Source organism: Papio anubis, chromosome 4 (genome assembly GCF_008728515.1).
Source record: "Papio anubis isolate 15944 chromosome 4, Panubis1.0, whole genome shotgun sequence".
In the NCBI taxonomy this organism is placed as follows: domain Eukaryota; kingdom Metazoa; phylum Chordata; class Mammalia; order Primates; family Cercopithecidae; genus Papio; species Papio anubis.
This window is the reverse complement of record NC_044979.1, coordinates 97,824,696-97,838,369: the sequence shown is the minus strand read 5'-3', so window position 1 is coordinate 97,838,369 and position 13,674 is coordinate 97,824,696. Positions and strand designations below refer to the sequence as shown.

At 36.7% G+C, this 13,674-nt stretch overlaps 1 protein-coding gene across 11 annotated transcripts in view; it reads right to left on the bottom strand.

Moving 5' to 3' along the window:
- TAX1BP1 (Tax1 binding protein 1) overlaps window positions 1-13,674 on the bottom strand; it is a 92,185-nt gene that overhangs the window by 68,696 nt on the left and 9,815 nt on the right. For all 11 annotated transcript variants that reach the window (XM_021935229.2, XM_021935230.2, XM_021935234.2 and 8 more), the window contains exon 3: window positions 6,799-6,901. In XM_021935229.2, the coding sequence (XP_021790921.1) occupies window positions 6,799-6,901 (103 nt within the window). The remainder of the gene's footprint in view (window positions 1-6,798; window positions 6,902-13,674) is intronic.

Here is a 13,674-nt window from a genome sequence, read left to right as displayed (position 1 = left end):
TTAGACAAACACCGCAATAATCGTAGGCAAGATGCACGGAGGGATACTAAAATTAGTGGCTGAAAATACGAGGAGAAACAAGATATTTCCACAGTCTCAAAGTAGCTCCCTTTTAATATGCATTAATTACAAGGGGAAAAAAATAACTTTATTTACAGTGGAGAAACCCAGAAGACACAATCTTAAGCAATCAAGATTATTATAACCAGTAATAAGATATATAGACATCACATACTCCCTGATAAAATGTACTGAGAAAGGTACAGTACTATTTCTATGGCATTCTTCCCAAAAATGCATAACTTCAATCTAATGATGAGAAAACAATGAGCAAAACCAAGATGAGAGACAAGCTACTACCAAAACAAACAACAACAACACAAAATGCTAACAGTACTTTACAAGAAAGTAAAGGTTATGAAAGATAAGGAGAAACCAAGGAGACTAAGACAACATGACAACTAAATGCAAAGAGGGATTAGGGACGGGATCTAAGAACAGAAAAAGAACAGTAATGGAAGCACTGGTGAAATCTGAGTAAGGCTTGTACTTTAGTCAATAGTACTATACCACTATTAAACTACTGTTTTCTTAAATAAATGTACCATGGTCATGCAAGATGCTCACATGAGAGGAAGCTGGGCAAAGGGCATACAGAAATTCTGTGAACTACTTTTGCAAGTTGTCTTTACATCTAAAATTACTTCAAAATACAAAGTTTAAATAAGCAAATATCATAGACATGTATCTGGCAATATACATTTTTAAAGTTTTTAAAAATCCACCCTCCTAATCTCTACTAAAAACTTACTAATTCATACCAACTTCCAAATAGCCACTAGGCTCACTTAAAAGCTTAACTAGAAAACAAATATACAGCATAATTAATCAGCTCTGGCATCAAGACATTAGAAACTCTACAAACTAGGTATTCAAGGTCTGATTCTTTTTTTTTGAGACGGAGTCTCACTCTGTCACCAGCTGAAGTGCAGTGGCCTGATCTCGGCTCACCGCAACCTCCACCTCCCTGCTTCAAGCAATTCCCCTACCTCAGCCTCCCGAGTAGCTGGAATTAATAGGCACACGCCACAAAGACTGGCTAATTCTTTTGTATTTTTAGTGGAGACAGGGTTTCACAATGTTGGCAAGACTGGTCTCAGGTAATCCACCCACCTCCGCCTCCCAAAGTGCTGGGATTACAGGCGTGATCCACTGCGCCCGACCTCAAGGTCTAATTCTTTAAAAAACAAAAACTTCACTAAAATAAACTGCTAAAAAATATGGTTCAAAACCATTTGAGATAGACCTAATTATTCAGAGCTGCAATTTAAAGCTGCCTGGAAAAACTGTTGTCAGATAGATACTGAAAATAAAATCGGAAAAAGTAAAAACAAAATTTTCGAGTCGAATTTTACAGACTGTGCCTTTAGTGTTCAACAAGATTATAATAAATAAATAAGGGTTCATTTAGGAAAACAATCACGTTTAGGTACTGTTAGATGTTTCGGGTTTCGCATTCCAGGATTCTCATGACTCATCCACAAAATGAGCAAAGTGATTTGCATTATGCTTGAAAGCCCTTCTATAACTCTAATATTTGATGACTAAGCTTTCCTTGACTTCCTTACGCAACAAAAAAGTTCTAGGCAGGCAGATGCTTTTATTTCTGAATTTCAAAACTCAAAATAAAAATGAACTGTTGAATTTTCAGAAACTTGTAAAACATATTGCATTTATGCTTAGTGCCCATGAATTTTTGAGACAGGGTCTCACTCTGTTGCCCAGTCTGGAGTGAAGTGGTACAATCTCGGCTCACTGCAACCCCAGCCTCCTGGGCTCAAGTGATCCTCCCCACCTCAGCCTCTCAAGTAGCTGGGACTACAGGTGCACACCACCATGCCTGGCTAATTTTGGGGATATTTTTTGTAGAGATGAGGTTTCACCAAGTTGCCCAGGCTGGTCTCAAATTCCTAGGCTCATGCAATCCATCCTCCTTGGCCTCATAAAATGCTAACATTACAAGCGTGAGCCACCACGTCTGGCCCAAAAATGTTTTTGAAGTATTAACAGAAATAAACTGGATGCTTTTTCTCTCTCTCTGTCTTTTAACCACTTTTAAACTTATTGCTAAGTCCCTAATAAACAAATGCAATAGTCACTATAACACATTAAATAACTTTTTTTGCAACAGATGGAGTCTCGCTATGTTGCCCACACTGGTCTCTAACTCCTGGTCACAAGTCATCTGCCTGCCTCAACCTCCCAAATAGCTGAGATTACAGGTGTGAGTCACCACTAAAAAAATAAGTTAACCTGGCAGAAACCAATCACAATAAAAATGATTAAAAATAAAACAACAGCTGTTAGGAAAGAAGTTTTAAACATAACAAAACTGGTTCCAATACACACCTAAATTTTATTATCTAAAAAAAGCTATTTTAAAAGATAAACTACATATATAATTTATAACATTTCCTTATCCAAAAACATCTATGGGGACCTAAATCATTGCCCATATTACACTACAAGTTTTATCCTCTGCATATTGGTTTCCTGGCACAGAACATAAGGAAATATCTTTATATATGCAAGCTCCATGCACTCACAGTGCCAATTAATGTTTAGACCAAACACATGCAAAATTCAGAATAAAGTGAAAAAGTTTTTAAACAAACAGACCACCAAAATCCAAAACATCAAATGCTGCTGAAATGTGGAGTAACAGGAACTCTCACCATTCATTGCAGGGAGGAATGTAAAATGGTACAAGCCACTTTGGAAGACAGTTTCGCAGTTTCCTACAAAACTGAACCTATCATACAATTAATTAATTACATTCCCTGGTATTTACTCAATGAAATGAAAACTTACATCCACACAAAAACTTGCACAAGAGTGTTTATTGTAGCTTTATTAGTAAGTGCCAAACGTGGAAGCAACCAAGTTCTCCTTCAATAGATTAATAAACTATGATACATCCATTCAATAGAATATTAATCAGTAATAAAAGAAATGAGCTATTCAAACCACTATAAGACATGAGGGAATTTAAACCACATGTTACTAAGTAAAAGAAGCCAATCTGAAAAGACTACATATCATGTGATTCCAACTCTATGACATTTTACGGCAAACTGTGGGGACAGTAAAACATCACTGGTTGCCAGGGTTTTACGAGGAGGGAAAGAGAGATGAGTTAGTGGGACACAGGAGACTTTTAGGGGAGTGAAGTTATTGTTCTTTATGATACTGCAACAGTAGGTATATGTCTTCATACATTCATCAAAATCAACAGAATTTACATCACACAGTGAACCCTGATGTAAACTATGAACTCAGACAATAATAGTGTATTAGTATTGGTCCATCAGTTGTAACAAATGGAGCACACAAGATGTTAAAATTAAAGAAAGCAGGGAAGGGTAGTGTCAGGGACTGCAAGAGAACTACTTTTCATTCAATTTTTTCTGTAAACCTAAAACTGCTCCAAAAAAGTTTATTAATTTTTTAAATTAAACCATCTGAAGCTGATTAATCTGAGCCTAGTTATTTTAGAAGGCTGCTCTGCACATGTCACCAAAATCCAAGTCAGATATTGCCTGATAAAAAACAGGACATTTTAACTTAGATAAGACCGTATCAATTAGATAATGTGTTTTTGTTTTTGTTTTTGTTTTGAGACGTAGTCTCGCTCTGCCGCCCAGGCTGGAGTGCAGTGGCCGGATCTCGGCTCACTGCAAGCTCCGCCTCCCGGGTTTACGCCATTCTCCTGCCTCAGTCTCCCGAGTAGCTGGGACTACAGGCGCCCGCCACCTCGCCCGGCTAGTTTTTTTGTATATTTTAGTAGAGATGGGGTTTCACCGTGTTCGCCAGGATGGTCTCGATCTCCTGACCGCGTGATCCGCCCGTCTCGGCCTCCCAATCAATTAGATAATGTTAACAATTATTTGCTGAAAACTGTCTGCCATGCCACTGGTTCCCAAACTTCAACATAACAGAATCACCTGTTGATCTTTCCAAAATTCTAAAACCCAGGCCATACCACAGACCAATAAAATCACAACATCTGGAGGTGGGACATAAATTTCTGCATGTCTTAAAGCACTCAGGTGATTCCAAATTACAGTTAAATTTGGAAATCACTATACCAAAGCTATGTGCATAGGCTCCAAGTTATGCTGCCCTTAAAACAGGCTGATGCTCTCTCTTAGCAACTATAACAAAAGCTAAAACTCAAGGGAGGGATCACTATAAAAATGTTTTGGCCAGGTGTGGTGGCTCACGCCTGTAATCCCAGCACTTTCGGATGCCAAGGTGGGTGGATCACAAGGTCAGGAGATCGAGACCACCCTGGCTAACACGGTGAAACCCCATCTCTACTAAAAATACAAAAAAAATTAGCTGGGCATGATGGCGGGCACCTGTAGTCCCAGATACTTGGGAGGCTGAGGCAGGAGAATGGCGTGAACCTGGGAGGCAGAGCTTGCAGTGAGCTGAAATCGCGCCACTGCACTCCAGCCTGGGCAACAGAGAAAGACTCCGTCTCAAAAAAATAAAAATAAAAAAAAGAAATCAATAATACTAGAAATGTTTATCCCAAATTCAAACTGTCTTTTAGTTCCTTTCTGAAGTAAGCATTTGCATGCTAACAAAGTATTTTCATTAAATAAATATTTTAGTATAGTTTGGTTTTTTAGAGGCTTTTCTTTTAGTTTGTTAAAACAAATTTAATTTTTAACATTCTGAAGATGGTAAACCAGATCAGATAAGGGAGAAATGATTTGAGGTTTCATTTTAAAGATTTAGGGCCAGCCATGGTGGCTCACACCTGTAAACCCAGCATTTTGGGAGGCCGAGGCAGGTGGATCACCTGACGTCAGGAGTTTGAGACCAGCCTGGCCAACATGGCAAAACCCCGTCTCCATTAAAAATACAAAAATTAGCCAAGCGTGGTGGTGAGCACCTGTAGTTCCAGCTACTCAGGAGGCTGAGCCACAAGAATCGCTTGAACCCAGCAGGCGGAGATTGCAGTGAGCTGAGATTACACCACTGCACTCCAGCCTGGGTGACACAGTGTGACTCCGGCTCAAACAAAAAAGATTTACACGATTTTTAAATTGCATTCAAATATGTGAAAATGTGTGAGACAATAAACTTTATTTTAAATCATTCATCTCATAATCCCGAGCACTTTTTTTTTAAAGTAATGATTCATAAAATGTAAACTTCTTTCTGCTAACATAAGAACATTCTTAATAGAGCCCATTGCTTAAAGATATGAGAAACCCAGAGGAAAAAGTCTTAATTATTAATAGCCAGTCCCAGGAAAGAGCAATAAAGTCCTAAAATTTTTTTTTTAAACACAAAGGCAAATAAAGTTCTCAATAGCAAAGAGGCAGTTTTAGAGAATGTTCAACCTGGGGTCAAAGGATAAAGAAAATTCAGGTCATCCATCAACTTTAATGGTAAAAACATTATATTTTTATTTTTACCAACATTTAACTAAAATTTCAGCATGTACTTTGATTATCAGTATTTGTGATTTTTGTCACCAACAGGAATTACTTATATGTTAATACCACATTACAATTGTTACAGGTATCTCAATGTTATCTTACTTGGAAATCATGGCAGCGATTAAATCTGCCAATAAAATACATCTTGTTACACAGATTTTGAAGCACATGTATTAATATATCAAAAATCTGTTATTGTGATATTATAATTATTTCAATATAATTGGTTTTCTTTGCAATTTTGTCTTACTTTATATTCATTAAAATATTATTCTGAGACAGAGTCCACAAACTTCACCAGACCAAAAGAAATCTATGACATACACAAGAGTAAGAATTCACTTTAATACAACCCTAAAGTCAGTAAAATTATAATACAAAATTACTCTGCAGCAAATTCTTTGATAGATCTCTGAATAAGTGTTATTTTTTTTTTCAAGTTTTTAAGTTGTGGTAAAAAAACACATAAAATTTACTATCTCAAGCATTTTAAAATGTATAGTTCAATGTTAAACACATTCATATTGTTGTGCAACTAACATTATCTCCAAAATTCATCTTTCAAAACTGAAACTCTCTACCCCCATTAAACAGTAACTCCCCATTCCTCCCTTGAGGGAACCTGAACGCCCTGCGGACCACCATTCTACTTTCTGTGTCTATCCCTACTCTAAGTACCTCATGTAGTGGAATTATACAGTATTTTTCTTTTTGTGATTGGTTTATTTGACTTATAACATCCTCAGTGTTCATCCATATTGTAGCATATGTCAGAATTACCTGAATAAGAGTATTTTTAAAATTTTGTAAATAATGCCAAGCTAACACAAAAATGAATTTTATATTACTTTATATCCATTTTATAATAAAGGAACTTACACATGACAGAATTCAAATAACTACAAGTTCTGTTAATCATTTTTGTGGTTTTCATCTGGACTATTTCCTCACCTCTTTTTTGTTACATTATTCTAATATCTGTTATCACTATTGTATTGTTTTCTCACTTGAAAAAAAAATCCCCAAAAATTAATACCTAAAAAGAAACCCACTCTTCAGTGAAAGTTAAGACAACAACCAATAACTTTTAAATGTCTACATAAAACATCATGTGGCCTACACTAGACAGTTACATTCTTAGGGCTTTTGCTAAGTAAAGACACAAATTAATTCAACTTTGGTACCCTGGACATACCTGAACAAATCATTACAATGGAGTACAACATCTCTAACGGCAATAAGACATCCAGTTTCATCGAGTTCTGCAGTTTTCAGTCCTTACCTTGGAATGCTAGTACACAATTGACTGTTGATCCTTCTACATAATGTTCAGGCATAGGGGACCATAAAAACGTGTAATAATCACGAGCAGTACTCCATCCAACCTAAAGGGAAATAACAAAAAAGGCAGGTTTATAAGCAAATAGTTTAATATTAGGCTCATAAACAGCATTTTTTAAATTGTATTTTATAGTTAAAATATACATTTAATATGTTTACAAATCAAGAGTATTTTAACAAGCAGGTCAAATTATTTTTAAATTAAACCACAGCCTAATGCTATAAAAATCTACATAAATTGAATAGAATTTCTACTGTATTAAAAAGGAATTTGCTTCCAATTTCTCAAGGATAATCCATCCATATGATCAAATATAAAAACTTGTTTTGATTAAAATTTAATTTCACTAAACACAGCAAGTTTTTAAATACTTGTTATTTATTTTTTATTGACCACAGAGTATTATTTTCAAAGGTGGCACATACTGAATGTCTAGTAGATCCAACAACTGAGGGAGTTATAGACTAAAGAAAATTAATATTTAAAACATTAGACATGCGTTACAAATTCACCTCTGAAGAATTTTCAGATATATCAAAATTCAAAAAACTTAATTTATACCTCCAATTTAAGTGTTTTATTTGTTTTACTTAGACATCTGCCTCCCTCTAAATTCACTAAATTCACTAATCCCTCATCTTTGGCAAGTCTTGCCTGCAGCCAATTGGCAAATTTTGTAAAAAGACCTTTAGCACCAAGATGTTTATATATACACAGATAGATCACCCATGTCTCAAATAACACATTTTCTACTTACAACATGAATATATACATATCTCAATCCGTATTTTCCAGATGGACTATGCCATGCTAAATATTGAAAACTAGAGATGTTTAAAACAGGTACTAGATATCCATTTGCTAGTAATATTACAAAAATTTATGCATAAGCCAAAAGGTTAGATTATACCTAGGATTCTGATTGGCCTGATTATAGACAACAGAATGCTGAAGCTGGACAAACCTTAGTCACCTTTAGCCTCCAAAAGAATGGTTGAAACTACAGGTTACAACCCAGTAGGAAGTGATAAAACCAATTTAGTGGTTCATGACTGGCATTTATTTTGTAATTATATAGAAAAGAAAGTACTGGAGTGCATTAAGGGTAAGTGTTTCATGAAATTTGGTTTCTGGTGTATTTGCATGCTGGGACAAATCTTACAATTTATTCTGTTCTGTGTCAAGGTAAAAAACACTTGACACTATTCATCTCTTTACAGATATGAAACCTAAGGAATCAGTGAACAAGTCATTTACCTCACCTGTTTGAGCCAGTTTTTCCTTTCAGTTGTTGGAAGAATTAAATAAGATAATGAACCTAAAAGCAGTACGTGAAGTGCCTAATCCATGGCAAACACTCCATGAATGGTAGTTATTATAGGTGTAGTATTTTGTAATAATTAAGAGCATACAGTGTGAGGTCAGAATACCAGAACAGATCATTTGCTAGCTGTATGGTTTTAGACAAGTTATTCATTTCTATTTTCTCCTCTGATAACAAAAACAGCCTCTAAAGGTTGTGTCTGTATTAAATGAGATCATCCCTGTAGAGTATTTAGCACAGTGCCTATCACATAAGTGCTTCTTAGCAGCCTGAGAACTGAGCCTACCAAGAAGTTGGGGGGTGAGATACAATCCTAAGCAAAAAGTCAGAAATACAGAACTACACTTCAAACTGCTTTTAAGTAAGGAAAACTAAATAGTTCTTAAGTCACTTAGAGAGGGGCATGTTAGGCATACATAAAAAATAAATGTAGAAGTCTCTCAACCTGGAAAGACATAGGGAATGGGCTCCTTTGGGATATAACTGTCTTATATCAAGCTCCCACATGAAAGTATGTTAGAGTGTACAGTACTGGAAGGAACACAAAAGATGAACATCAGGAAATTATGTAGGAGTCCACTGCAATAACAATAAATCTAATTAGAAGGGTCAATAAACCAAAGGTTGATTCTCTGTTTTATTTTCCTGGTCACCGGGCTAGAACTTCCTTCTCAATGCTACAGGATACACTGAAATGCAAGAAATCTTGTCTTTTAGTCTACCATTACCAAGCGAAAAGAAAATTATTACACTTACAGTTGATAACAGCAATTTTTAAATATTGAAAAATGGCAGGGAGAACATGGCAACACTTCAGACAATGGGACAAAATAGCCAGTTATCTAAAACTGCCAAAATATATTGCTTCTAGGAGATATACCTGAATCTAGTTAACCAGTTAATTGTAGTCACAGATACCATTGGAGGCTGTATGTATGTTAAGAAAGAAACTAAAGCAATGAATATGTCACATACTTTAGTTTGAAAAATTACAACAGCAGTGGGCATCATTCTTGTTACTACTGCAACAGCAAAATAAATGAGAAAATGGAAATTAAACAAGGATGACAGAGAAGGGAGAAAGCCACAATATATTCCTTTTAAATAGGGTTAACATTTCAGAAAAACACGCTGGGTAAGTTTTTGTTTTTGTTTTTGTTTTTGTTTTGAGACGGAGTCTAGCTCTGTCGCCCAGGCTGGAGTGCAGTGGCGGATCTCGGCTCACTGCAAGCTCCGCCTCCCAAGTTCACGCCATTCTCCTATCTCAGCCTCCCAAGTAGCTGGGACTACAGGCGCCCGCCACCACGCCTGGCTAATTTTTTGTATTTTCAGTAGAGACGGGGTTTCACTGTGTTAGCCAGGATGGTCTTGATCTCCTGACCTCGTGATCCGCCCGCCTCAGCCTCCCAAAGTGCTGGGATTACAGGCGTGAGCCACCGCGCCCGGCCGGGTAAGTTTTGATCATAAAGGAAATTCTGAGAAAGAACATACAGAAGACCAGAATGACATCAAAGTTACCTAGAAAAAATAAAGATAATAAATCCTGGAGAAACACTGAGGAAAAGACAGAAACATTAGGGTGAGGAAAGCATACGAGAGACCAGTTGGAAAGAAAGAAACAGAGAAGAGGGGCTGATGTTTGGAGATGAATAAAGGGAGACAAGCCTTGGAGCAGGAAGGGCACTGAAAATAAATGAGCTGATTACATATGGATATAGGAGGATTCCCAAGAAATACAATTAAGTGAGGAAAAAAGCCCACAAAAAAGTATAAAATGAGCCTATGAATTTTTCTAATCCAGAAATATATAACAACAGACATCACTGGGGAAGCTAGGAGTACAATGGGTAGGAGCATTCATTTTCCTTCTTTTGTATACAATGTAGCTTCTAAAAATCATGTTACCAGAAAAGTTCCTTTAGGAAAAAAATAACTGCAAAAATGCCTAGATATACAAAGGGAGTATGCAACATTGATTCAAGAGAGAAATATCATAAACAGCATAAATTCCTCAATGAGATAAAACGGTACAGAACTAATTGTAAGTGATTAAGTGAAAAAATTACGGCATTAAAAAATACATGAGATATGCCAGCAACATTCAAAATATATATATTAGAAAAAAGACTGAGGACGGGCGCGGTGGCTCATGCCTGTAATCCCAGCACTTGGGGAGGCCGAGGTGGGCGGATCACGAGGTCAGGATATCGAGACCATCCTGGCTAATACGGTGAAACCCCGTCTCTACTAAAAATACAAAAAAAAAAAAAAATTAGCCAAGCGTGGTGGCAGGCGCCTGTAGTCCCAGCTACTCGGGATGCTGAGAGAGGAGAATGGCGCGAACCCGGGAGGCGGAGGTTGCAGTGAGCCGAGATTGCGCCGCTGCACGCCAGCCTGGGCGACAGAACAAGCAAGACTCCGTCTCGAAAACAAAAACAAAAAAGACTGAAAGTCTCCTTCCATTAATAAAACAAGGCTGGAAGGAAATACAACATTAACAGTGCTAACCATTGATATTAGGTAGGGATATACTTTGGTAGTGGGACTATAGGACGTTTTAATTTTATAATTATAAATAATTATAATTATAAATATTTATATATTATATAATATAATAATTATAATTATTTTTTTAAAACCAGAGGACTTTTTTTTTTAAACAGAAAATGAGTGGAATGAGACAAGACCGAAGGGGAGACCAAGGCAGGAAAACAGGAGGAGGAGGAAAAAAATTTGAAAAGGAAAAGGAAAAACAAGGAACAAAGAAACAAAAGCTTGAAACAGGATACTCAAGAATAAAATCACTGTTTAGATCCACCTTCTAATCAGGCAACTTAGTTTTTGATGTGCTTGGCAGCAGGATGCAGTGAAAACAGTATCTTATAGGGAGGTTTTGTTTGTCTAGTATAGGGTACGTCATGCATTAGCAATGTAACTTTGAACACATCACATGACCACTCTGCACTTCCAATTTCCTCAACTGTAACAGTATCTCGGAGATGTGAGAATTCCAATTAGAACAGTATCTCGGAGATGTGAGAATTCCAATTAGAACAGTATCTCGGAGATGTGAGAATTCTAAGACTCTAAAGTTTAAAAAACAAAAACTAATGGACTTGTAATGTTACTACAGTAGTCATCCTTTATCTAAGGTGTCATTTTCTGTGGTTCTAGTTACCTGAGGTCAACCAAGACCCCAAAATAAGTAAGTATAGTACAATAAGATATTTTGAGAGTGAGAGAAACCACATTCACATAACTTTTACTCGGGCTGTTTGGTTAAGTGAAAGATCTGATTATTCAAAATTAGCAACAGAGTTGCTAATGATGCAGGCCGGGTATCAGGTAATATAACAATTACATGTTATAATTGTTCTATTTTTAGTTATTGTTGTTAACTCTTACTGTGCCTAATTTATAAATTAAACTTTATCATAGGTATGACTGTATCAGAAAAGTACAATGTAAACAGAGTTCAGTACTATCTGTAATTTCAGGTATCCACTGGGGGTCTTTAACTGTAAGGTAATTTAATTTGTACTAAGCATAAATCTAAACATACACCAATTCCTCATGCTTATGTACTTATACAACTAAGACCAAATCAAATTCATAAACACAAAACAGAACAAAACTCAAATATAATGTAACATATAATGTTTTACTGCAATTAATGTTGGTTTAATAATAAAGATATGGCATCAGGTGCAGTTCTTTTTATTTTTTTATTTGAGACGGAATCTCGCTCTGTCACCTAGGCTGGAGTGCTCTAGTGCAATCTCTGCTCACTGCAACCTCCACCTCCTGGGTTCAAGTGATACTCATGTCTCAGCCTCCTGAGTAGCTGGGACTACCAGCACGCACCACCACACCTGGCTAATTTTTATATTTTTAGTAGAGTCAGGGTTTTGCCATTTTGGCCAGGCTGTTCTCAAACTCCTGACCTCAAGTGATCTGCCCGCTTCAGCGTCCCAAAGGGCTGGGATTACAGGCGTGAGCCACTGTGCCCAGCCTGCATCAGGTGCAGTTCTAAATCTTTTCCTGTAATTTTACTTCAATTCTGTCACTAAAGAAAATCCATGCTGAACTTATTAGCAACTCTGTTGTTAATTCTGAATAATCAGATAGCTCAACCAAACAGCCAGAGAATAATTATTGAATGCCAATTTACATAAGGTTCAAATCTCAGCTCCAATGTGTAATGGATAACTTTGAACAAGTCACTTTAATCTCTGGACCTCAGTTCCATCATCTGTAAAATAGGGAGTATAATGCTCAGATGAGAGGTGAACGTATAAAATAATAAACATAAGTTATATGTTTATTTTTCATTATAATTAAAACGAATCAATCAATACTGCAGAGGGAGTAAAAAAAACTAAAAGGAACAAAAACCTCCAACTCGGTCTATATCCCTTGTTTGGCTTCACTCATTTCCCTACCCAACCTGGACTTCACTATCAGTCAATCATTTCAATAATATACTCAAAATCACCGTAGTATCCTTCGTCCTCTTCCCTTCCCATTCCCACCCTTTTCCAATACCCAGTTTGAATGACAGCCACTTCTGGCACTCTTGACACAATTCCAAATGCTAAATCTCTCTGGAGAAAGTCATAAAATTGCTGCTTAGTAATCTTCTGGTTAAGCTACTCCAATTCCCTGTGACATTCTTCCACAGTAGCAAGGACAATTATCTATACTCAAGCCCTCCCCAACTTTTAACACATGACCTTGCTCCTCCTTACTGAGATGCCATAGAATGAGTGCCAGTCCTAATTCAATTGACTGTTGACATATCCTATGAATTCTATTTATGGATTATTACACACAACTTACTTCCTTCTCCACTTTAGGCTTTCACTATCTCACATAGAAAATTAGGATAGTCTAAACGTTCTTTACCTCCATTCTCTTCAAATTCCAATTTATCATACTCAGCACTATAAGATTAAGCTTCACTTCTAAACTTTATTACTCCTTACTTAAAAACTATCCCTCAAATATTAAAACAATCTACAACATGATCCAAAATAACCTTTCCCATCCATCTTCTAAAACTGGTATCTGCAGCTGGGCACGGTGGTTCATGCCTACAATCCCAGCACTTATCAATCCCAGCACTTATGTAGGCTGAGGCAGGTGGATCGCTTGAGCCCAGGAGTTCGAGACCAGCCTGGGCAACATGGCAAAACCCCGTCTCTAAAAATAATAATAATAATAGATTTTTAATTGATAGCTGTCCCAAGCAAATCAAATTCCTTAACACTTTCTCAAGCATACCACTTTTCCATCTTCATTCCTCCTCCCTTACAATTGCTACCCAGGCACTCTCTTCCTGCCTGCTTGTCAATATGGTGTCTATCAAAATCACTTTAGAGGGCAATTTGCTGTACACATAAAGTGCTTAAAAACATACAATGTCATAAACATGGTGATTCTACTTCCAAGAACTTACCTTATGAAATAAGTAGACAAAATGAAGATAGGTA